At 40.8% G+C, this 24,024-nt stretch overlaps 1 protein-coding gene across 4 annotated transcripts in view; it reads left to right on the forward strand.

The window, feature by feature from the left end:
* The window catches only part of LOC140484720 (uncharacterized), a 144,784-nt gene that overhangs the window by 3,870 nt on the left and 116,890 nt on the right, over positions 1-24,024 (forward strand). For all 4 annotated transcript variants that reach the window (XM_072583494.1, XM_072583484.1, XM_072583513.1 and 1 more), the window contains exon 2: positions 23,848-24,000. In XM_072583494.1, coding sequence (XP_072439595.1) covers positions 23,848-24,000 — 153 coding nt within the window. The remainder of the gene's footprint in view (positions 1-23,847; positions 24,001-24,024) is intronic.

Below are 24,024 nucleotides of genomic sequence, written 5' to 3' on the forward strand. Positions count from 1 at the left end.
CAACTGAGGGAAGACAGTATGCGGTAATCAGCAGGAGATTTCCTTTCCCTTGTTTAACCTGATGCCCTGAGACTTCATGGGGTTTGTAGTCAATGTTGAGAACTCCCAGAGCAACACCCTCCTGATTATATATCACTGTGCCACCACCTCTGCTGGGTCTGTCCTGCCAGTGAGACAAGATATATCCAGGGATGGTGATGGTGGTCTCTGAGACATTGTCTGTAAGTTATGATTCTGTGAATATAACTACGTCAGGCTATTGCATGACTAGTCTGTGAGTTAGCTCTCTCAGTTTTGGCACTACACTCCCAGGTGTTATTGAGGAGGACTTTGCAGGGTTGACAGGTTTGTTTCTGCCATTGTCTATTCTGGTGCCTAGGTCAATGCCAAGTGATCTGTCCAGTTTCATTTCTTTGAGACTTTGTAGCAGTTGATACAACAGAATGGCTTGCTAGCCCACTTAAGAGGACAATAAGAGTCAACCACATTGCTGTGAGTGTGAAGTCACATTTAGGCCAGACCACGGGAGGATGCCAGATTGCCTTCCCTGAAGGACATTAGTGAATTAGATTTTCTGACAATCGACAATTATTTCATGGTCAACAGTAGATTTATAATTGCAGATGTTATTTTATCAATCATGGTGGACAATCAACAACTCCACAGAGGAGGAGACTACAGCACGTGGATTGCAGCTCACCATCATCTTCTCAAATGCAATCAGGAACAGGCAATTCAGTAAAGTACTGGCCAGCTTGAGATGCACACGACCCACGAGTAAATAAAAAAAAAGCCATCCTTTATGCAAAAGATAAAGCCAAAGTATTCACCACAAATTTCAGCCAAAAGTGCCAATTGGGTGATGTTCAGCATCACGGATACTAGTCTTTAGCCAACTTGATTCATACCATGGGACATCATGAAACAGTTAGAGGCATTGGAAATTGCATAGGCTATGGGCCCTGACAATATTCACTAATAGTACTGAAGGCTTGTGTTCCAGAACTGCACCCTAGCCAAGCTGTTCCTTGGCTACAACACTGTCATATACCAGACAATGTAGTAAATTCCCAGGTGTGTTCTGTACTCACAAAGTAGGACAGTCAAAACCAAATCTAATTACCACCCTATCAGTCTACTACTCTAGATCATCAGTAAAATGATGGAAGGTGTCATCAACAGTGCTATCAAGCTGCAGCTGCTCACCATCCCTGCTCACTGATGCTCAGCTTGGGTTCCACCAGGGCACAGTCAGCTCCTGACCTCATTACAACTTTGGTTCAAATATGGATGAAAAATTCCAGAGGTGAGGTGAGGTGAGAATGACAGCCCTTGACATCAGGGTTGCATTTGACATCAAGGAAGTCAATTCATCAAGGATCCTGAACAAACTGGAATAGTAGGAATTGGGGGAAAGCTCTCCGAAAATTGGAATCATATCTGGCTCATAGGAAGTTGATATTTAGTATCATCACGACTGATCAGATCCTGAAGCAGTCCCTGTTCAAATGCAACCAGATCTGGACAATATCCAGAGTTGAGTTGAAAAGTGGCAAGTAACATTTGCAGCACACAAAAACCAGGCAATGGCCATCTCTAATAAGTGAAATCTAGCCACCACTCCTTTAGTAGTTTTATCATCACTGAATCCCCTATTATCAACATCCTGGGTGTTATCATTGACCAGAAACTCACCTGGACTCGCCATATAAATGCACTGGCTACAAGAGCAGGTCAGTGGTAAAGAATACTTCAGCGAGCAACTCATCTCCTGGCTCTTCAAAGACACAAGACAGGAGTGTGATGGAATACTCCCCACTTGCCTGGATGAGTGCGCCTCCAACAACTTGACACTGTCCAGGACAAAGCAGTCTACTTGATTGACACCACATCTGGAAACGTTCACTCCCAACTACCATCGATGCTGCATAAAAGCAGAGTGCACCATCTACAAGATGCACTGCAGAAATTTGCAATAATTTTTTTTAGATTAGATTAGATTACTTACAGTGTGGAAACAGGCCCTTCGGCCCAACAAGTCCACACCGCCCCGCCGAAGCGCAAACCACCCATACCCCTACATTTACCCCTTACCTAACACTACGGGCAATTTAGCATGGCCAATTCACCTAACCTGCACATCTTTGGAATGTGGGAGGAAACCGGAGCACCCGGAGGAAACCCACGCAGACACGGGGAGAACGTGCAAACTCCACACAGAGAGTCGTCTGAGGCAAGAATTGAACCCGGATCTCTGGCGCTGTGAGGCAGCAGTGCTAACCACTGTGCCACCGTGCCGCCCACATCATTTCCATCTAGCAGGGCAAGGGGAGTAGAGACAGGGGAACACCATCAACTGCAAGTTCCCATTTAAATCATCATCATTCTGACTTGGAAATATATTGTTATTCCTTCACTGTCATTGAATCAAAATCTTGGAATTCACCCTTAATGGCATTATGAGTATACCTACAACACATGGACTGCAGCAGTTCTAGAAGACAGCTCACCACCACCTTCTTGTGGGCAATGAGCTCTGGCTCAGCCAATGATGTCGCCATCGCACAAGTGATTAAAATTCCATTGGGACTGTTATGATGGCAATTGCAATAGTGCTGTACCAATTTTCAATATCCTACCTACCCTGCCTCATGGTCTGTGCTTGAGAGCTTTTAGCCTTAATCATTTAATGACTATTTAGTTTTCAATATTTTGAAATTAAATATAATTTTTTAAAAATGTGTTTCTTTGCTATGAGGAGTTCTGGTTGAATCACATTTACTAGCCATCTTGTCTATAATGATGAACCTTTTGCATTAGCAGTTTCCATTGTGATGTTTTGGAATTCCTTGATTTTGATCTAGATTTAAAAATGGTGCAGTGATATATGTCCAAGTCAGAATATTGGCTTGGAGATGACATGGGCTTCTTACAACATTGCTGCTCCTGTCTCTATGAATTTTGTGTCCATATTGTAACCATTTATAAATCACTCAGAGTAAATGGAGATGATTTGAAAATTGAATAATGGAAAGAATATTTTAGGATTTTCCAGATCACTGCTAAGTATGTCTGTGTTTATATTGTTCAAACATAGTTATCTACATTGTATAGGTTGCATTGGTTACTTAAAAATTAAAGTTCTACAATAAATTTCCAGTGAAATACATCCTGAGGAAACCATTGGGATACTTTTTATTTAAACTGTTTAGACTAAAGAATAATGTCATTGAAGCTAATACTATTCAAGACATGAATGTTACAGATCGTATCTGTTTACCAAAAAAAAATAATTTGACAGTTACAAGTGCATTGGAGAATTATGCGAGTTAAAGTTGGTCATTTTGAACATAATAGAGTATGATTAATTTAGGATCCAATCATTTATTGGGTTCTTAAATTGAAGAAAAGAACAAATACAAGCATAGAATTAGAACAAAATAGCCAAAGTTTCATGGTTAGTGGTAATATGACTGCACTCACTGCTTACCTTAAAGTTCTGTTGATCTCTGTAGCATGGATTTTATCTTTCCCAATGTTAATTTCATTTTGGCACCAACAATAGAAAATCTCTGGGGTCCAATGACAGTGATGTCATCAAGGAAGCTTACAAATAAGTTTTCATCGTCAGCAAGCCAGGAGATACTGAGCAGGTTTTATTGTTCAATTTTTATTATCTTGCGTGAAGCACATTATGGCTTGGGATATACATATGGATTAAGACAGAAGCTAAAACATAATTAACAAACTTTTAACAAAAGGATTTAAAGGATGTTACTAGAACTGGATGATTTGAATTATAAGGAGAGGCTGGATAAGCTAGGCAAGCATTTGGCACGCTTGCCTTCATTACTCAATCCTTTGAGTATAAGACTTGGGAAGTCATTATTCAGGTTGTCCAGTACATTCATGAGGCTTCTTCTGGAATACTGTGTCCACTTCCGATCGTCCAGTTTGGAGCGTAAGAGGTTGGAGAGTGATGTTATAGAGATTTGTAAAATTATGAGAGGCATAGATAAGGTCTTTTCCCTAGGGTTGGGAATTACTGACAAAGTCTAGAGAATGCAGAGAAATGAACTTTGATATTTTAAAACCTTTACAGAAGAGGACGTTCAGGGGGTCTTAAAGATGGATAAATCTCTGGGATCAGATCTATTGTATCTCAGAACGTTGTGGGAAGTAAGGGAGGAAAATACAAGACGCCTTGCGGAAATATTTGCATCATCTATAACTATAGATGAGATGCCTAATGACTGGAGGATGGCTAAAGTTGTATCTTTTGTTTAAGAAAGGTTGTAAGGAGAAACCGGGGAACTATAGACTTGTGACTCTCATTTCAGTTGGGGGTAAATTGTTGCAGGTGATTATAAAAGATAGGATTTATGGAAATTTAGACTGGCAAAAATTGGTTAGGGATAGTCAGCATGGTTTTGTGTGAGGAAAATCATGTCTCACAAACTTGATTTGAATTTTTCAAGGAAGTTACCAAAAAGATTGTTGATGACAGAGCAATAGATTTTGTTTATTTGAATTTAGTAAAGCCTTTGACAGGTTCCACATGATAAACTAATTGGTAAAGTTAAGTCACATGTGTTTCAAGGTGAGCTTGCCAATTAGATACATAATTGGCTTAACAGCAGGCAAGTAATGGTGGCGAGTTGCTTTTTGGACTGGAGGCCTGTGATCTAGTGGTGTTCCATGGGGATCAGTTCTGGGTTCTCTTTTTGTCATTTTTATAATGAGAATATAGAATTCATGGTTAATAAGTTTGCGGATGACAGCAAAACTGGTGGCAAAGTACAGTGGAGAAGGTTTCCTCAGGTTACAAAAGAACCTTAATCAACTGTCAATGGGCTGAAAAATGGCAGATGGAGTTCAATCTAGATAAATGTGAAATATTACATTTTGGCACATTAAATAAGGATAGGACTTATGCTATTAATGGTAGGCCTTGGGTAGTGTTGTAGAACAGAGGGACCTAGGGGCGCAGGTACATAATTCTTAAAAGTTTGCGTCACATGTAGATAGGGTGGTTAGAATGCATTTGGCACACTTTCCTTCATTGCTCAGTCCTTTGAGTATAGGAGTTGGAAAGTCATGTTGAGGTTGTATAGGACATTGGTGGGGCCTCTTCTGGAATACTGCGCCCAGTTATAGGGAGGATATTTTTGAGGGCTCAGATGAGATTTACCAGGATGTTGCCAGGTATGGAAGGTTTGAGTTATAAAGAAAGGCTGGACGGATTGGGATGATTTTCTACGTAGCAAACCCAGATTTTTGGTTTGATGCTTGGTAGGGCTGTTTGTTCTAGCCTTTGCACCACACCAGCCACCATCAATCACATTACCAACAAAAGAGTCATACAGCATGGATACAGACCCTTCGATCCAACCAGTCTAAGCCACCAGGATACATGAACACCAGCTAGCCACAAAAAGACACGACCCCCTCTCCCTCATAGCCCTACACATGGATGAAAAAAAACACAATTTCGACTGGGACAACACATCTATCCTGGGACAGGCTAAGCAAAGACATGCCAGAGAATTCCTAGAGGCCTGGCACTCCAACTACAACGCCATAAACAAGCACATAGATCTAGATGCCATCTATCAACCCCTCAGAAAACTAACAGGAAATGACATCACCAAAATAACCAAGAACCCCATCCAGGAGAAAGATATAAATAGAAAGCAGGAGAGAACAACTTCGCTTCACTTGGAGGTCACCACTGATGATGTTACCTAGCCAGGTAATGAAACGTCTGGATATCAAACCTACAGCTCAGCGAGCAAACCTACACCCTAAGTTAATGGTATGGTAGTTGTCTTTTCTCTAGGATGGGGGACTTCAAAACGAGGGGACACGTTTTTAAGGTGAGAGGAGAGAGATTTTAAAAAGACATGAGAGGCTAAGTTTTTACAGAGAGGGTAGTTTGCATGTGGAATGAACTTCCTGAGGAAGTGATAGCTGAGGGTACAATTACAAATGTTTGAAAGACATTTGGATAGGTACATGAATAGGAAAGATTTAAAAGGATATGGACCAGGAGCAGGCTGGTGGCACTAGTTTAGTTTGGGATTATGTTCAGCTTAGACTGGTTGGATCGAAGGGTCTGTATCCATGCTGTATGACTCTTTGACTCTATAACAGGTTCTGAATTTCTGCATTTACTGCACATACGTGGTTACCAGAAATTGCAGTCACACTGGACATTTTTGTCATTGTCACAAAAGCAGAGGGCATAATTTTAAGGTGAGATGAAAGAAATTGAAAAGAGACTTGATGGTCAACTTTTTCACACAGACGGTGGTTTGTTTGTGGAATGAGTTGCCAAAAGAAAGATGCAGGTACAGTTACAACATTTAAAAGACATTTGGACAGGTGCATGACTAGGAAAGGTTTAGAGGGATATAGGCCAAACACAGGCAAACGGGACTAGTTTAGTTTGAGAAACCTGGTCACCTTGGATAAGTTGGACTGAAGGGTCTGTTTCCATGCTGTATGACTGCAGGACTCTATAAAAGCATTTTTATATTAAAAGAAATTGCTGTTATTTTCTGCATGTAGTGGAGAAATGTATTATTACACAATATAAATTAATTCTTTGGAGCCAGATAAGTTATTTATTAATAACTATGACTTAATGAGGGCTTGAAAAAGAGTATTGAGGAAAGCATGACTTTCTTAATAGTTTTTTAGATTTTGTTTCTTGGTCAATGTGTTAATTCTTAATCAACTGTGTAATGCTACAGCTCTGGAGTATTTGGGACATTAACCAGGTCTTTCTGACTAGACACTATCGTTATGCCACAAGAGATTTTCTCCTCATACTTTTTACAGTACTTAGACTAATTGTATAAGAATCAAAACTTCATGTGAAATCAGTGATTTCTAATTAATTTCCAAGAGCATAGTTGTGTTTTTTGTGGTGTTTTTTTCTCATTGTTGTATGCATATAATTTTTTTTGTTGGTGTTATAATTTTTTGTAATTTTATTAAAAAAACTTTCTTTCAATAAAATATCTATAAAAAATTTTCAAAAACAAGGAATTTAACTGTGCGTTGTGGAGGAACAGAATCACTGACAACAGCTTCTGGATTTCTGCCAGAGGAATTTGTGGATGCTAGTACAATTGCAGCATTTGAAAGGCATTTGGATGGGTATTGTGATATTAAAGAGCTAACTTGCTCTGCTGACCTGCAGGAAATTTGATGTCCTGAGGCTAGGTGGCTTGCCTCTGACTTACTGATACATTGTAAGAAATTACCTTATCATCTCCTATTATCCAGAGCTATTTTCCTTGCCATTCAGAGCTACTTACATTTTCATCCCCTATTCAGAAATCACTAAGAGACGAGAATTGGAATTCTGACTACTCCCTGTTGTTAAAAAAAATACAGTTCACACTAGATTTGGCCATTAAAGGATGATTTATATTACATTGTTTCTGAGGATGAAGTGGTCACTGCATTGTGTCTTGAATGGCAGGGGGTTGTCTTGAGGGCATTACTAACTATGATGTAAAGATTTTGTATAAAGGAAGGACTGGTTCCTATGTTCAGAGAGAGCTTTTGCCATGACCCCGTAAGCCCTGCGAGGTGTTTGTTAAAGATTCCTCCAGAACGTTTGTACTGTACTGTGCTTAATAAAATTTTGCTTGTTTGTGTGTTGCAGTTGTATCAAGTGTGTAAGGATCTCAGAAAAAAGAACTGAACAGGTATACGAGTAGGAAGGATTTAGAGGGATATGGGCCAAGTGCTGACAAATAGGACTAGATTAGGTTAACATATCTGGTCGGCATGGATGAGTTGGACCAAAGGGTCTGTTTCCGTGCTGCATATCTATATGACTCCATGACTACCCATGTATGGATACCAGAAATTGCAGTCAAACTGGTGGCTATGCCATTGTTACAAAATAACTGGGGTTATGAGCATTTTAAACAAAAAAAAAATGTTTATAAGACAAACAAACATCTCTGAATGTTATGGGCAGATGGCCAATTGCTTAGTCAAGGAGTTGGTTTTGAGATTGTTTGTAAAAGAAAAAAAGAGAGACAGAGGATTAGGAAGAAAATTCCATAACGAAGGACCTAGGCATTTGATAGTATGACTGCTAATGGTGGAGAAATTAAAATTGAAAATACTCATGAGTTCAGAATTAGAAGAATGCAGATATCTCGCAGGTCTTAAGACTTTGGCAGATCAGAGACATTGGGAGGGGACAAGAAGGTGGAGTCATTTGAAACACTGAGGCGAATTTAAAATCAAGATGTTGGGTAACCCGGACCAGTGTAAGTTAGCAAGTTGATTTGGTTAATATGTACATCTGAAAGGAAGTGGCAGCAGATATATTAGATCCATTGGTTACAATATTCTAAAACTCCCTAAAGCAGTAGATAGGAAAAATGCTAATATAACACTCTTATTCAAAAGTTGAAAATGACAGATCAGTTAGTTTAACATGCGTCATTGGGAAGTTGTTAGAACCCATTATTAAGGAAGTAACAGGAAAATTGGAAAGTCACAATGCAATCCATCAGGGTCAGCATGGGTCTATGAATGGTTAATCATATTTAACTAATTTGCTTGAGTTCTTCACACATGTAACAAGCAATTGGATAATGGGGATCCTGTAGCGATAGTATATCTGGACTTCTAGAAGGCATTTGATAAAGTGGGGCATAAAAAGTTAAGACATAAGATCACATGGGGTTGGGGTAATTGATTTACTTTGATAGAGAATTAGCTAACCAACAGAATGCAGAGTCAAAATAAATGGGTCTTTTTCATGATGGCAACATACTACTAATGGGATGCCACGGAGTTAAGTCCTTGGGTCCCAAGTATTTACAGTCTGTATTAATAACTTTGATATAGGGCTAGAAAGTACGTTGTTTTAACGAGTATCTTATCAACTTACATTTTTGATAAACCGGTGAAACTTATACCTCAATACCGTGATCTATCGCAATGTCTGAGTATTTAGGCTGTAAATAAAGTAAGACTGTGATGTCTATTGCCCTTGCGTTACATCGCTGTTACTTACTGTGTGTTTTTACATTGATTTTAGGAGTTGTGTTGATGTTTTCATAGATTTTCTTTGAGGGTTGTTGAAGTTTTGCTTGGTCAGGGTTTACTGTGGTTATGCCTACCTTTTGATTATCCAGAATATTTGATCAACTGGCACACCCCCTGGTTCCATAGGTGGCGCTTAATAAAAAGTTTGCTGTAAAATAAATTGAATTAAATTTTAACTTACTTCTAGTCTTGTGCAGTGCTAAGCAAGTTTTCTTCTGCAGTTGCAAATACACATTTGTGTCTCATAAACGCAAGTTCCTGTGTGTATCGAGCCTTTTGGCTCTATTTTCCAGTGCAAAATCCAATGTCTGTTGTGGTACAGGTAATGTGACAGCACATGGAATAATGAGGTAGAGGTACTAGCCAAAACATCTGTACTTTATTGATGTTAGCTGAGGGGTAAAAGTTGCTGGGTCAGGACTGAGAGCTCAACCTGTTCTCCAGTCATGAAATTGTATCTACCTGGAAGAGCAGATTGAGCCCGGTTTAGTGTCTCATTTGAAAAATGGTTATCACTCTATTGATAAAATTGAAAGTTCTGTGAGGTCATTTCCCAGTTTTCATCCCTCAAATGAAGTTTAAATTGTTGTACTGTTTTGACAATTTATTAATTTGGCAGTGGTAATAATAAAGCTGAGTACTTTGTTGTCGTGAATGTTTGTTGTCAGTAGGGGGAGATGTTTACACACTATTGGAGCTTCCTCTGGTAGAAGAAACCACACTTTTAACAAGTAAATTTTCTACATTTTGCCTCAAGAATTAATAATTATGATAAGATTATTAGAAAAGTTAAGATTCTACTTAAAATAAAACTTCCTATTACTTACAGTGGAAGCTAAGTGACTTTTTACAGTTCTTTAAATCATTACTTTTCATTTGTTGATATTTCCAATTTTAATAAGAGTTGCAGAATAACAGATTCAGTGGTAAAACACTTAGCTGTTGTTGCTGTGTTGGAGGATGATATTTTCAACAAAAAATAGAAAAGTTCCCTTGGTGTCCAGAAAATCCATCACATTGCCATTTGAGGGAGTGTACGCTGTACACATTGGCAATTACATTTTCTTACATTGTATTAGTCGCTACACTTCCAAATATTTAATTGGCTGTGAAAAAACTTGAGAATACATGTCTTGAAATGTGCTGTCATCTCCCAAATCCATGTTCTTTTATTCCAGACCTTCATGTTCAAATCCCTCCAAACAGCATTCTGCCTTGCCAATTATCATAACAGTTTTTATCAAAGTCTCAATAGCCATTCTGTGTGACTATAAACATGGTAAACTATCTCCCCTTGTCTTCCTTGATCTCTTTACCACAGTTGACTACACAGTCTCTTCCAGAGCTTCTCTGATGTGTAGTTGGGCAAGACTACATTTGTCTGTTTCCTTTCTTATATAGGCCAAAGAGAGGACTGCAGAGTCTAGATTAGAGTGGTGCTGGAAAAGCACAGCAGGTCAGACAGCATCCGAGGAGCAGGAAAATCACGTTTCGGGCAAAAGCCCTTCATCAGGAATGGCTTTAGCCCGAAACAATAATTTTCCTGCTCCTCGGATGCTGCCTGACCTGCTGTGCTTTTCCAGCACCACTCTAATCTAGACTCCTTTCTTATATATCCAGTCAGAGGCAGAGAATTTCTTGCAATTGCTTCCTTTCATGTTCCTTTACCACTCTCTCTGGTGTCCTCCAAGGGTCCATTTTTGGTTTCCTTTTGTTTTTCATCACTGTCCTGTCATTGGTGATGTCATCTAAAAACATCTCTCTCATAAACCTAATGAGTTTCTTTAACTGAATAATGGGAAGGCCAAAGCCTTTGTCTTTGATCCCATCCTTAATTCTGTTCCTTAGCCACAAGCTGCATCCTTCTCATTGGCAATTGTTTATGCCTGAACTAGACTGTTTTCAACCTTGATGTCATATTTGACCCTGAGATGAGATTCTGACCACAAACCACTCCATTGCTAAAAATACCTATTTTTATGTCCAGAACATGACTTGACCCCACTCCCAGTGCAGCTGTTTTGCTGCTGAAACACTGATCCATATGTTTGTTACTTTTGTACATGCCTCTTGATTGTAACATGCTGTTGGCTGGCCGAATATCTGTCACCTTCCACCAACTTAAGCTCATCCAAAATGCTGTTGCCTGTATTAGAATATTGCAGCAAGTCTTGTTCACGTATCATCCTGTTCTTGCTTCCCACATTTGGCACCTCATTAAAAATGTTATGATTTTAAAATTCTCAACATTGTTTTCAAATCCCTTCAGTCACCCTGCCGACCTGTCTCTAATTTTTATCAACCCAGCAACGTACTGAGATATCTAACTAATCCTAGCCTTTAAAATCAGGGATGAGTAAAAGGCCCGGTTGGTAGATTTCTCCAAGTTAGTTTGGTTAGATCTCTGATTTTAATGAATCCATTGTTGGATGCCACTTTGCAAGTTTTATGATTAGAAATTTGCTCCTTAAATCTTTTCACCCCTCTCACCCCTTTTCCTCCTTTTAAAACCTTCCTTAAAACCAACTCTGTAGCAATACCTTCTTATGTGAATTGATGTCATATTTGGTTTGATAACACACCTGTGAAGCACTTTGGGATGTTTTCCACATTACAGGTACTCTATGTTAAAGTAAGTTGTTGGGAGATCTTGAAGACCTGAATGAGACTGTATAAATGCAACTTACTTCCTTTTAAAACAGTATATGATTAGCGTTATAAAAGGAGTCGCATTCTCCCTGTTCTGCTCTGATTTGGCAAAAAATTTTGATTGAGTTGCAAGGTAAATAAGTTAATTTTAACAATGTTATTTAGCATTCTTCCTGCTGCACATGTTCTGCTATTAAAAAATAAGCCGGTTCACAGCCTAGTAAAGAAGCAAATGCAAAGTGACACTGCTATAAGCACGTTGTTCTGCAGGTTCCGCAGCAGACACTGGTTGATGCAGTTTATGAGAAGGAAAAGCTATTTAATAATTATTTAAAAAATTGAAAAATGTACAGAATTAAGGAATGTAAAAGGAGCAGGGAGAGGGCAAATGGGATATGTGGAATTAAAAAGTAGAGCCAATGAGACAAAAAAAAACAGATAAACAAATAAATAGAAATTTGAGTGGAATGGTGAGAGAGCGAATGAGATACAAATGAAGATGCATGGAAAGAGTAGGAACAGTATTCGGTGAACACAATCCAAATTTGTAAATGACTGTAAATGTAGATATCAAAAATCAAATTGAATAAGCAAGCTTGCAAAGTTTATTATATCATACATTTATAGTTAGCAAAATATCAGTGAGGATATTAGTCTTCATTATATTTAGAACTTATGATACTGTTGGCATGCAGTTTCTTCTGCTAGCCCTTGAAACTTAAATGGTGCAACACATCAATTCTTGCACATCTAGTCAGGTTATAAACCAGTTCCCTCAGACATTGATCATGTTAAATGTGCTGAATTATGAAATCAGTACTTGCTTCACGGTATGAAACTAAATATAGAGCAATTATTTGTATACAGTATTTAGTGGATGTTGTCCTGAGAACTTCCCAAACTAAGTGTATAGATCTTAAGTATGAAAAAATTGAGATATTTTGCTCTGATCACATTATGAACAATTCTTAGTGTAAATTACTTCAGTCAAATGTTTCAAGAACAAATAAAGCACATTGTTTATTTTAGTATTTTTGACAAGGTGTGAGTAACAAATCACATTGGCTAATATTCTGCATTATTATCTAAACTGTAACCTTAACAATGATCTGGACCTGATAGAGTGCATCCTAGGATATTAATGGAAGTAGATACAGAGACAATGGTCTCACTGGAAGTAATACTTTAGGAATCCTTACGTTCTGGAAAAATCCCAGATTATTGGAAAACTGCTAATGTAGCATCTTTATTTAAAAAGGGAAGGACACATAAAGCAAGTAACTGTAGACCAGTAAGCTTATTTAAAATGTTGATTATTATGAAGAATGTAATAGTGAGTGTTTAGAAATATGTAATAATTAAAGCAGAGTGAATTGAATTGAATTTATTGTCACGTGTACCGAGGCACAGTGAAAAGTTTGTCTTGCGAGCAATACAGGCAGATCAGAGTTAAGTAGCATTGATAAGTAAATAATAGGTGAACATTGGCAAAAACAAAAACACAGGTACAGACGAATGTTAAGAGTTTGTGAATCTATTCCGTATTCTAACAAGAGTAGGGTAGAAACTGTTGTGAAACCAGCTGGTGTGTGTGTTCAGGCTGCTGTACCATCTCCCCAATGGTAGACGTTGTAGAAAAACATTGCCAGGGTGGGATGGATCTTTGAGAATGCCGGCGGCCATTCCATGACAGTGGGCCTGGTGATGGATTTTATAAATGGGAGGTTGGCTTTTTGATTGTCTGGGCTGAGTTCACCACACTCTGTCACTGTCTCTGATTTTGAATGGTATGGTTGCCATATAAGGTAGTGATACATCCAGACAGAATGCTCTTGATGGCACAACTATAAAAGTTGGCAGGGGTATTCTCCTTCATGCCAAGTTTCCTCAGCTGCCTGAGGAAGAAGAGGCGCTGTTGGGCTTTTGTAACCAATGCGTCCACATGAAGAGCCCAATGAGCATGGCTTCATGAAGTAACAAGCAAGACCGATGAAGAGGAAGCAATTGATGTATTATGTTTGGATTTTTAGAAAGCATTTGATAAGGTACAACACATTAGCTCACTTAATAAGATAAGAAGCTGTAAGTGTTGGTGGTTGAAATGATGGAGATTTGACTAATGAATAAAAACCAGAAAGTAGATTAAGGAGCCCATTTTCAGAATGCAACCTGTAATGAGTGGAATGCCACAAGAATCATTGCTGGGGCCACAATTAGTTACAATATTTATTGGTGTTTTGGATGTACTGTAAGCTGGTTTGTGGAACTCCTAAAAAGATATAAGAAGGGAAGTGGCAAGAATGACACAAAGAGACTGCAGAAGGGTGTAGACAGATTAAGTGAATGTGGAAAACATAGTGACCACATTTCCCTACATTAAAGACCATCTGCTATGGCAGGAAGAATAGAGGACTTTAATATTATTTAAATGGTGAAAGACATTTGGAGGCCAACATCCATGAATCATGAAAAACTAGCATCCAAAACTAGCAAATGGAATATTGGCCTTTATTTCAAAATAAATGGAGTGCAAAGGTAGGGAAACTTTGCTAAAACTATACAAAACCGCCAGCTGGAGCACTGTAAGCAGTTTTGGGTCCCTTATCATGCCTGATGCCTTAGAGGCAGTCCAGAAAATGTTCATTCAGTTGATACCAAGTTTGGAGGGACTGTTTTAGGAGGAGAGGTTGAGTACTTTGGGCCTGTACTCATTGGAATTTAGAAGAATGAGAGGTTACGTTGTTGGCACATACATGATTCTGAAGAGAACTTGACATGGTTAGTGCAGAAAGTATCTTTCCCTTGATGGGATAGTTCGAGATTGGTGTGTTTGATTAGTGGACTAGACTCAATGGGTTGAATAAGGTAAAAAAGGTAAGAAGTTTTCCTCCTCTCTCTACAAGAATCTCAGGGAGTCCCTCTCCCACTGCAACTCCCAGGTAATTTCCTCTGCTCTGAAGCTCTTCAACCATGTTGTGAAACAAACTCGGTACCACAGCCACATTTGCTTCCTCAGTGCATGCCTCCGTAACCAACTCATCCCACACGGACTCCAGACCACCTTTAAACCAGCAGAGTTCGGACCCGAACAGGACAAACAGTACAGACTACAGATTCAAAAACACCAGCAACAGTTCTCCTTCAGGATCCTCTGCTCCACGCTTACAGCAATGCGCCGTCACCTAACCTCTCTACAGTCAGCCCTGCCTCAGCTGAGGGCCACACTCTCTCAGAATTGCAAAGGACCCACTCTGTACTACATCCTCAGGAGAATTCATACTCTCAACAAACAGTATTTCAATTCCATCTAAAACATCAAAAACTGTAAGTACAACAAACTTTTATCCACTTACCTCCATAACCAGCGCTCCTCAAACATTCCAGAAGATTCCCCTGGCCTCGGAAATGCCATTAGCCATGCGGCTGACGCAGCTACCACCCCCACGCTGAGTGATGATGTCACTTCCGCCCACATCATGGCCACTCCCACAGCCACTTCCGGCCCTCACATCATCGCTGATGCCACATGCTCAGTGACTCCCGCCACCCCTACTGCCGTGGTCACCACCACGTGTGGTCACCACCACGTCCGCCCCCACCAGCACCACTCACCTGCATTCTGCTGACACGCCCCCCACAGACCCCACTGTCACTATCCCCACACCCCGGAACCCCGAGGGCAACATCACCCCAGCTCATGCCTCCACCCCCATTCCCCCCACCATCACACCCACTCCAGGTACTGGCTCCGACCCCACTCCCAGCTCCACACCCACAACAGATCCCAGCTCCTGGCCCTGCCGAGTTTTCACCATCCCTCCAGACCTCCCACTCACTGAGGACGAACGATCAGTCCTCAGCAAAGGACTCACCTTCATCCCCCTCCGTCCACGCATCAATGAATTTAATACACGACGTGACATCGAACAATTCTTCCGTCGCCTCCGCCTCCGAGCTTACTTTCACAATCAGGACTCCCGCCCACCTTCCGAGGACCCCTTCGCCCACCTCCAACACACTGCATCCACCTGGACACCCCGCGCTGGCCTATTACCTGCCCTCGACCTCTTCATTTCCAACTGCCGCCAGGACATTAACCGCCTCAACCTGTCGTTCCCCCCTCCCCCACTCCAACCTCTCACCCTCACAACGCGCAGCCCTCCAATCCCAACCTCACCATCAAGCCAGCGGATAAAGGGGGCGCAGTGGTAGTCTGGCGCACTGACCTCTACACCGCTGAAGCCAAACGCCAACTCGAGGACACCTCTTCCTACTGCTCCCTCGACCATGACCCCACCCCCCATCACCAAACCATCATCTCCCAGACCATACAGAACCTCATCACCTCAGGAGATCTCCCACCTACAGCTTCCAACCTCACAGTCCGGGAACCCCGCACTGCCCGGTTCTACCTCCTTCCCAAGTTCCACAAGCCTGACCACCCTGGCCGACCCATTGTCTCAGCATGCTCCTGCCCCACTGAACTCATCTCTACCTACCTTGACACTGTCCTATCCCCCCTAGTCCAGGAACTCCCCACATACGTTCGAGACACCACCCACGCCCTCCACCTCCTCCAAGACTTCCGTTTCCCCGGCCCCCAACGCCTTATCTTCACCATGGATATCCAATCCCTCTACACCTCCATTCGCCATGACCAGGGCCTCCAAGCCCTCCGTTTTTTCCTCTCCAGATGTCCCCAACAGTACCCTTCCACCGACACTCTCATTCGTTTGGCCGAACTGGTCCTCACCCTTAATAATTTCTCCTTTGAATCCTCCCACTTCCTCCAGACCAAAGGCGTAGCTATGGGCACATGTATGGGCCCCAGCTATGCCTGTCTCTTTGTTGGCTATGTAGAATAGTTGATCTTCCGTAATTACACCGGCACCACTCCCCACCTCTTCCTCCGCTACATTGATGACTGCATTGGCGCCACCTCGTGCTCCCGTGAGGAGGTTGAGCAATTCATCAACTTCACCAACACATTCCACCCTGACCTTAAATTTACCTGGACTATCTCTGACACCTCGCTCCCCTTCCTGGACCTCTCCATCTCTATTAGTGACGACCGACTTGACACTGACATTTTTTACAAACCCACCGACTCCCATAGCTACCTGGATTACACCTCTTCCCACCCTATCTCTTGCAAAAATGCCATCCCGTATTCCCAATTTCTCCGCCTCCGCCGTATCTGCTCCCAGGAGGACCAGTTCCACCATAGGACACACCAGATGGCCTCCTTCTTTAGAGACCGCAATTTCCCTTCCCACGTGGTTAAAGATGCCCTCCAACGCATCTCGTCCACATCCCGCACCTCCGCCCTCAGACCCCACCCCTCCAACCGTAACAAGGACAGAACGCCCCTGGTGCTCACCTTCCACCCTACAAACCTTCGCATCAACCAAATCATCCGCCGACATTTCCGCCACCTCCAAAAAGACCCTACCACCAGGGATATATTTCCCTCCCCACCCCTTTCCGCCTTCCGCAAAGACCGTTCCCTCCGTGACTACCTGGTCAGGTCCACACCCCCCTACGACCCACCCTCCCATTCTGGCACTTTCCCCTGCCACCGCAGGATCTGTAAAACCTGTGCCCACACCTCCTCCCTCACCTCTATCCAAGGCCCTAAAGGAGCCTTCCACATCCATCAAAGTTTCACCTGCACATCCACCAATATCATTTATTGTATCCGTTGCTCCCGATGTGGTCTCCTCTACATCCTCACTGCCTTTATTCCTGATGAAGGGCTTTTGCCCGAAACGTTGATTTCGCTGTTCGTTGGATGCTGCCTGAACTGCTGTGCTCTTCCAGCACCACTAATCCAGTCAATGGGTTGAATAGCCTACTCCTGTTCCTATGTCATAGGAGTGCACTTTGGAGTGCAAGTTTATGTTAGATATTGGATGAGAAACCAACCACAAGAGCATTGGAATGGTTGGATTTAATGGTAACAAAAACATTGATCTCAGTTTGTTGTCATTGATAGAAAATATGAAACTAAAAGTCTTTTCTAGTTGTTAGTGAATACTTTTTTCAGAGACAGACTAGTCAGTTGTGTTAAATGGAAATGACCATGAAACTTTTACAACTTGAATAACCTCCTTATGATTGCTTTAAATAGAAACCCATAGCAGAAACTTGTTAACTGCTGCCTAAACTAGATAGCAGAGAGTAGGAATTAAAAATATGACCTTCTTTACCAGTAAGGTAAACATGCTGGCTCATTGGGAAGGTAGCAGATTTTAAATGTTTATAAAATTGTTTGGTTATGCTATGCCACATCTCCATGGGCATCACATTTGTGGTGGGACTTGAATTTTATTTTTTTTCTGGCCCTTCTGGCTACTGGACCTTCCAATCGTTATCACTGTGCCACATGATTCTTGGTAGCAGATTTTACATATTTACAATCATATTACCACACACCCTGAAGACTAATGTAATTTGAAACCAGACCTGACATGGGGAGGAAGGATACTACCACTCCACCATAAGCCCATGGATAGCAAATGTTGTGCTAACAATGTGCCTATATGTATTGGTAATGAAGGCTGGCATGGCATTCCTCATTGTTGCAGTTCTGCCCTCTGAGTAACTACATTTGATTTTTTTTATTCAAAAATAACTTGTTCGATAGTCGCTGATTTTAATTTTATATTGTAGAGAGAAAAGGTATGTTTAAATCTGGATAAAAGACATTCATAGAAGCAACCAAATCCTCTCTTGAGAATGAGAGATGCATATTATTAATAAGGCTGTGTTTGTTGCCAATGCCACTACTAAATGGAGCACCTTGCTCTTGCGTGTAAGTTAGATTTTGCTTTTACAGACAGCAGCAAAGTCCCATATATTGAACGAATGATCTAGTATTGCAGATGGGTTACCATTTCTCATGCCGATGTCCTATTGTATTAACAATTGTTTTAAAAGGAAATACTTTTAAAATACTTCTTTTAATTCATCTGTCAAAAGCAATCAATTTTGCATTTGTTGGATGGGAGAATCAAAAATCATACGTCGTCTGATCATTATCATGACATAAAATTTGGTTGAGACCAGTTGATCTGAGGCTATCTCAAAGATCATGATACTGCAAATAAATTTATTTTCTGGAATTGGAGGCTGTGGTGAATGAGGGTCAGATGGATCTCATTGACTATGAGTTCCTTGATTGGTGTTGTTAAACTGGGCCAGTCCAAGAGCCCTGGGTGAGAGATATAAACATGAGATTGCCCTTTGATGTGCAGGGCACTGCTTGTCACTGGCCACTTGGGTGTTTCTTTTCTTCCTGGTAGTGGAAATTGAATAAAGATTTGTGCACCTTGTGTCTTTCACTGTTTCACACCTGCACATGGGTGCTGGGGAAACAATAAGCACGACCGCAGTTAGGCGGTAGTGTGGGAAAAAGCAAAAAAAAAGGAAAACAGGAGTGTCAGAGGCTTTGAAAAAAAATAAACAAACATGAGATTCAGAGAGTCTAGGGACTGGCTCTGAGCTGGCTGGTCAGAGCTTTTACTGTGCACATGTAAATAAAATGTGAGTTGGTGATGGGATACAAGTTTCTGTGCAGTTAATCCAGAAGCTGAGAATTGGTTTTGCTTTAAAAACGCAAGCAAAATAATAGATATACCTTAAATGCATGCCTGAAAATCTCAGCCTGAGCCTCACTCCAAATTTACTCTCATTTCCCATAAAATAGAATGGCCAGACACTCTATGAATGCTGAACTGAGGTTACTGGCTTGGGCCTTTACAAAATTGGCTACCTCAAATTTGTACATCTTAGTTGTCTCTCAGTTCTATCTATAGAAAGATTGTCTGTTCAAAGAACAAAGAAAATTTACAGCCCAGGAACAGGCCCTTCAGCCCTCCAAGCCTGTGCCGATCCAAATCCACTGTCGAAACCTATCACCCAATTCCTAAGGATCTGTATCCCTCTGCTCCCCACCTATCATGCATCTATCCAGACACACCGTAAGTGAAATTTTCTCTGCTGGCAACACGTTCCAGGCGCCTACCACCCTTTCTATAAAGTACTTTCCATGTGTATCCCCCTTAAACTTATCTCATCTTGAACACATGACCTCTCATTATTGAATCTCTCAACGAGGGAAAAAGTTTATCTCTATCCACCCTGTCTATACCCTTCATGATTTTGTAGGCCTTAATCAGGTCCACCCCCCCACCCATCAATCTCCTTTTTCCTAATGAAAACAATCCCAACTTGCTCATCTGTCTTCATAGCTAGCACCTTCCATACCAGGCAACATCCTCGTAAGCCTTCTCTGCACCCTCTCCAAAGTGTCCACATCGTTTTGGTAATGTGGCGACCAGAACTGTACACCGTATTCTAAATTCAGCCAAACCAAAGTCTTGTGCAATTTTAACGTGACCTGCCAGCTCTTATACTCAATACCCCATCTGATGAAGGCATGCATACCATATGCCTGCTTGACCACTCTATCCATCTGTGCAGCCACTTGTAGGGTACAATGTACTTGAATGCCCAGATCTCGTAGTTCATCAACTTTTCCCAAGGCCTTTCCGTTTACAATATAGTTCTCTGTGGAATTAGACCTTCAAAAATGCAACACCTCACGTTTGCCTGGATTGAACTGTGCCACTTCTCCGACCAACTCTCCAGTCTACCTATATCCTCTTGTATTCTTTGACAGTCCCCATGCTTTCTGCTACTCCACCAGTCTTCATGTCATCTGCAAACTTAATGATCAGATCACCAATGCCCTCTTCCAGATCATTTATGTGTATCACAAACAGCAGTGGCCCCAGTTCCGATCTTTGTGGAAAACCACTGGTCGCCTTTCTCCATTTCAAGAAACTCTTTCAACTACTACTCTGTCTCCTGTTGCTCAACCAATTCTTCATCCACCTAGCTAGAACACCCTGCACACCATGTGACTTCACTTTCTCCATTAGTTTACCATGGGGAAACCTTATCAAACGCCTTATTAATGTTTATATATATGACATCTACAACCCTTCCTTCATCTATCAACTTGGTCTCTTCCTCAAAGACCTCTATTACGTTGGTAAGGCACGATTGCCCCCACACAAAACCGTATTGCCTATCACTGATAAACCCATTCTCTTCCAAATATAAACAAATCCTACCCTCAGTACCTTCTCCAGCAACTTTCCCACGACTGACGTCAGGCTCACTGGTCTGTAGTTGCCTAGAGTATCCCTACTACCCTTCTTGAACATGGGGGACAACATTAGCAACTCTCCAGTCTTTCAGCACTTCATCTGTGTTTAAGGATGTTACAAAGATATCTGCCAGGGCCCAAGCTATTTCCTCTCTTGCCTCCCTCAGCAACTTGGCATAGATCCCATCTGGTCCTGGTCATTTGTCCACCTTAATATCCTTTAGCCTACCCAAAGCATCCTCCCTCCTTATGTCAACGTGATCCAAAGTAAGCAAACTTCTATCTCTAATCTTAGCATTCATCATGTCCCTCTCCTCGGTGAACACTGATGCTAAGTAATCATAGAGAATCTCACCCATTTTCTCAGGTTCAACAAACAACCTTCCTTCCTTATCCTTTAGTGGACCAACCCTTTCTCTAGTTACCCTCTTGCTTCTTAAATGTGAATAAAAGGAAGTTAAGGACTTAGTATATATTTGGGCAGTGGCTAAACCCGAGGTACTGTACGTGTAGATCTCCCTCCCACCCCCTCCTCTAACCAGAAGAAAACGACTCTGTAATGTAAGTTTTTTTTCTTCATATATTTAAGTGCATTGTTTGGTGTTACTTAATTGCGTTAAAGCTAAGGCTTACGATGGCAGGGAACCTCAGACCCATGGCATGCCTCTTGCTTGATGTGGGAGCTCAGGGACGTGGCTAACGTCCCTGACTCTTACACTTGCAAGAAGTCTGTCCACCTGCAGCTCTTGTTTGCCCGCATGATGGCTCTGGAGCTGCAGATGGACTCACTGTGGAGCATACGCGATGCTGAGGAGGTTGTGGATAGCACATTTAGTGAATTGGTCATACCGCAGATTAGAATTGCTGAGAGAGACAGTGAATGGGTGACCAAAAGACAGAGAAAGCCTAGGAAGGCAGTGCAGGTATCCCTTGCGATCATCTCCCTCCAAAACAGGAAAGCTTTCTAGAGCAGTGTGTGAATAGTCCAACTAGGGAAGTCCAACTATTCCTTGAGTTTAGCAACTGAGGTAGGCTATAATGGCTCCTTCCTTTTTAGTTTGCACTTAAATCCACAAAGCCTGTTTTGGAGGATCAAGAATCATTAGATCATTAAAAAATAACTCTCACTTTAATGCTGGGCTATCTTTTCAATCTTTTTCACTAAAGCTAACAATTAATAAAAAGTGTTTTCTTAAAAGGGGACAAAACGTATATGAATATACATATGAATTAAAGATAGTAGGCCATTTGGCCCCTCAAATGTGCTGCATCATTTGATACCTGTAAACCTTGCATTAAAATTACAATTTCAGTACTCACTCAAGATTAACTGAAGTGTTTTATATTCAAATCCTAAACTGCATGCTACAGTCTTAACAATGATTGATTTTTAAAAAAATCTTGTTAGCTTTTCTTTGTTACTTCTGCCTGTCATCCCACAGTCAAAATGAACTCCATCTATACGTCCCCAAGACTAACCATTACAAACTTTTCAAATATGACACTATTTCTTTCTTGCTGGTGGATTGTTTGTGAGCTCCTCCTACAACATTAAAGCACAGTCTACTACTCTGTAGTGACAAAAATAGTCAGAATTACCTCTCTTCAAAACTGTATTGGCATCTCTTTAAGTAATGTAGTAGTGGAGGTAAAGTAAAAGGTGAAAGTGGTGAGTATGTGTTTGCAAAGTTGTTAACAAGATCCAAAATGGCAAATTCAGAGCCATATCAGCATTTGATGTTGACTGGTCATATTTTGCCCACTATATGCTTCTGCATGCACAGGATGCCAATGCTGTCATCCTTCCAAGCATTTAATTCACAGGCCACACTGAGAATCAACATACCTCCACTTCTTTGATCTACCTTCTCCCAAGCTGCAACCAGCAGTACAATTGAGCTGAACTTTGCAACATTGTTCTGTAGGCTTTCAAATTAGCAGCAAAATTCAGAAATACTAAATGATATTGTCTGCATATATCCAAATTTAATCCTTAATAATTTTTTTTGGTATTTAAATTAATTTGTATAAAATTTGAACATCTTACAAGCATAAGAATTAGGACCGAAGTAGGCCACTTGGCCCCTTGAGAATGCTTCACCATTCAATAATATCATCTCTGATCTGATTTCTCCATATTCCCAGCTACTCTCAATACTTTCACCCTTCTTGCTTTATCAAGAATCTATATGCCTCTGCCTGAGAAAGATTTCAAGATTCTGCTTCCACATCCTTTTGAGGAAGAGTTTCAAAAACTCAATCCTCTATAAGAAAAGAAAATGGGAAACCTTTTTGTTTTTAAACTGTGACCCCTAGTTTAGAATCTCTCATAGAAGGAAACATCCTTTCCCCTTGCACACTGGCAAAACCTCATGGGATCTTGCATATCTTAATTGCAATGCCTCTTACTGTTCTAAACTCCAGAGGATAAGAGAATCTACCTGATCAACCTTTCCCTATAAGATAACCCACCCATTCCATATATTAGTCCAATAACCTTTTTCTGAACTATAATTAACACAGATTAGAATTGATAATTGTTAACATCAAAGAATACACTGTGGAATTATAACAATTACAGATAGGCCTTTATTAATATATTATTTAAAATTAGGCACCTTTATTGTAGGTTTAACTTGGTAATCCCATTTTATTTTTAATAGACTAAGCAATTTGAAAAACAAAGCATCATCAAATTATTACTTTCTATAATTACTTTAAAAAGAGCTTCCCTGATAAGGCTCATAAATTTCATTATATATTGTTTTGTTTTAGTGGCTCACATATGGCCAACATGTGCTTATGAACTTCAAATATCTTTCAGGGAAAATGCTACAAATCAGCTTAGTAATATTGCTCACTCTCAATTTCATGCCAATCTTATCTCAATTGTATATGTCATTCCAATTTAAAAGTAGTTATTTTAAAATCCATTTTAGGTTGGACAGCAGTCATCTAATTGTCTACCAGATAGTGGTCTTTCCATGAAAAACTGTGGCAAAACATCATTTTTGAAAGCTGAGGAGCAATACTCTGAAAGCCAAACACATCTTCAATCTACAAAATCTACAGTGGCAGACATTAACTTACAGGTAGCTGTCTTTTCCTATTTCTTC

Source organism: Chiloscyllium punctatum, chromosome 2 (genome assembly GCF_047496795.1).
Source record: "Chiloscyllium punctatum isolate Juve2018m chromosome 2, sChiPun1.3, whole genome shotgun sequence".
NCBI lineage: Eukaryota > Metazoa > Chordata > Chondrichthyes > Orectolobiformes > Hemiscylliidae > Chiloscyllium > Chiloscyllium punctatum.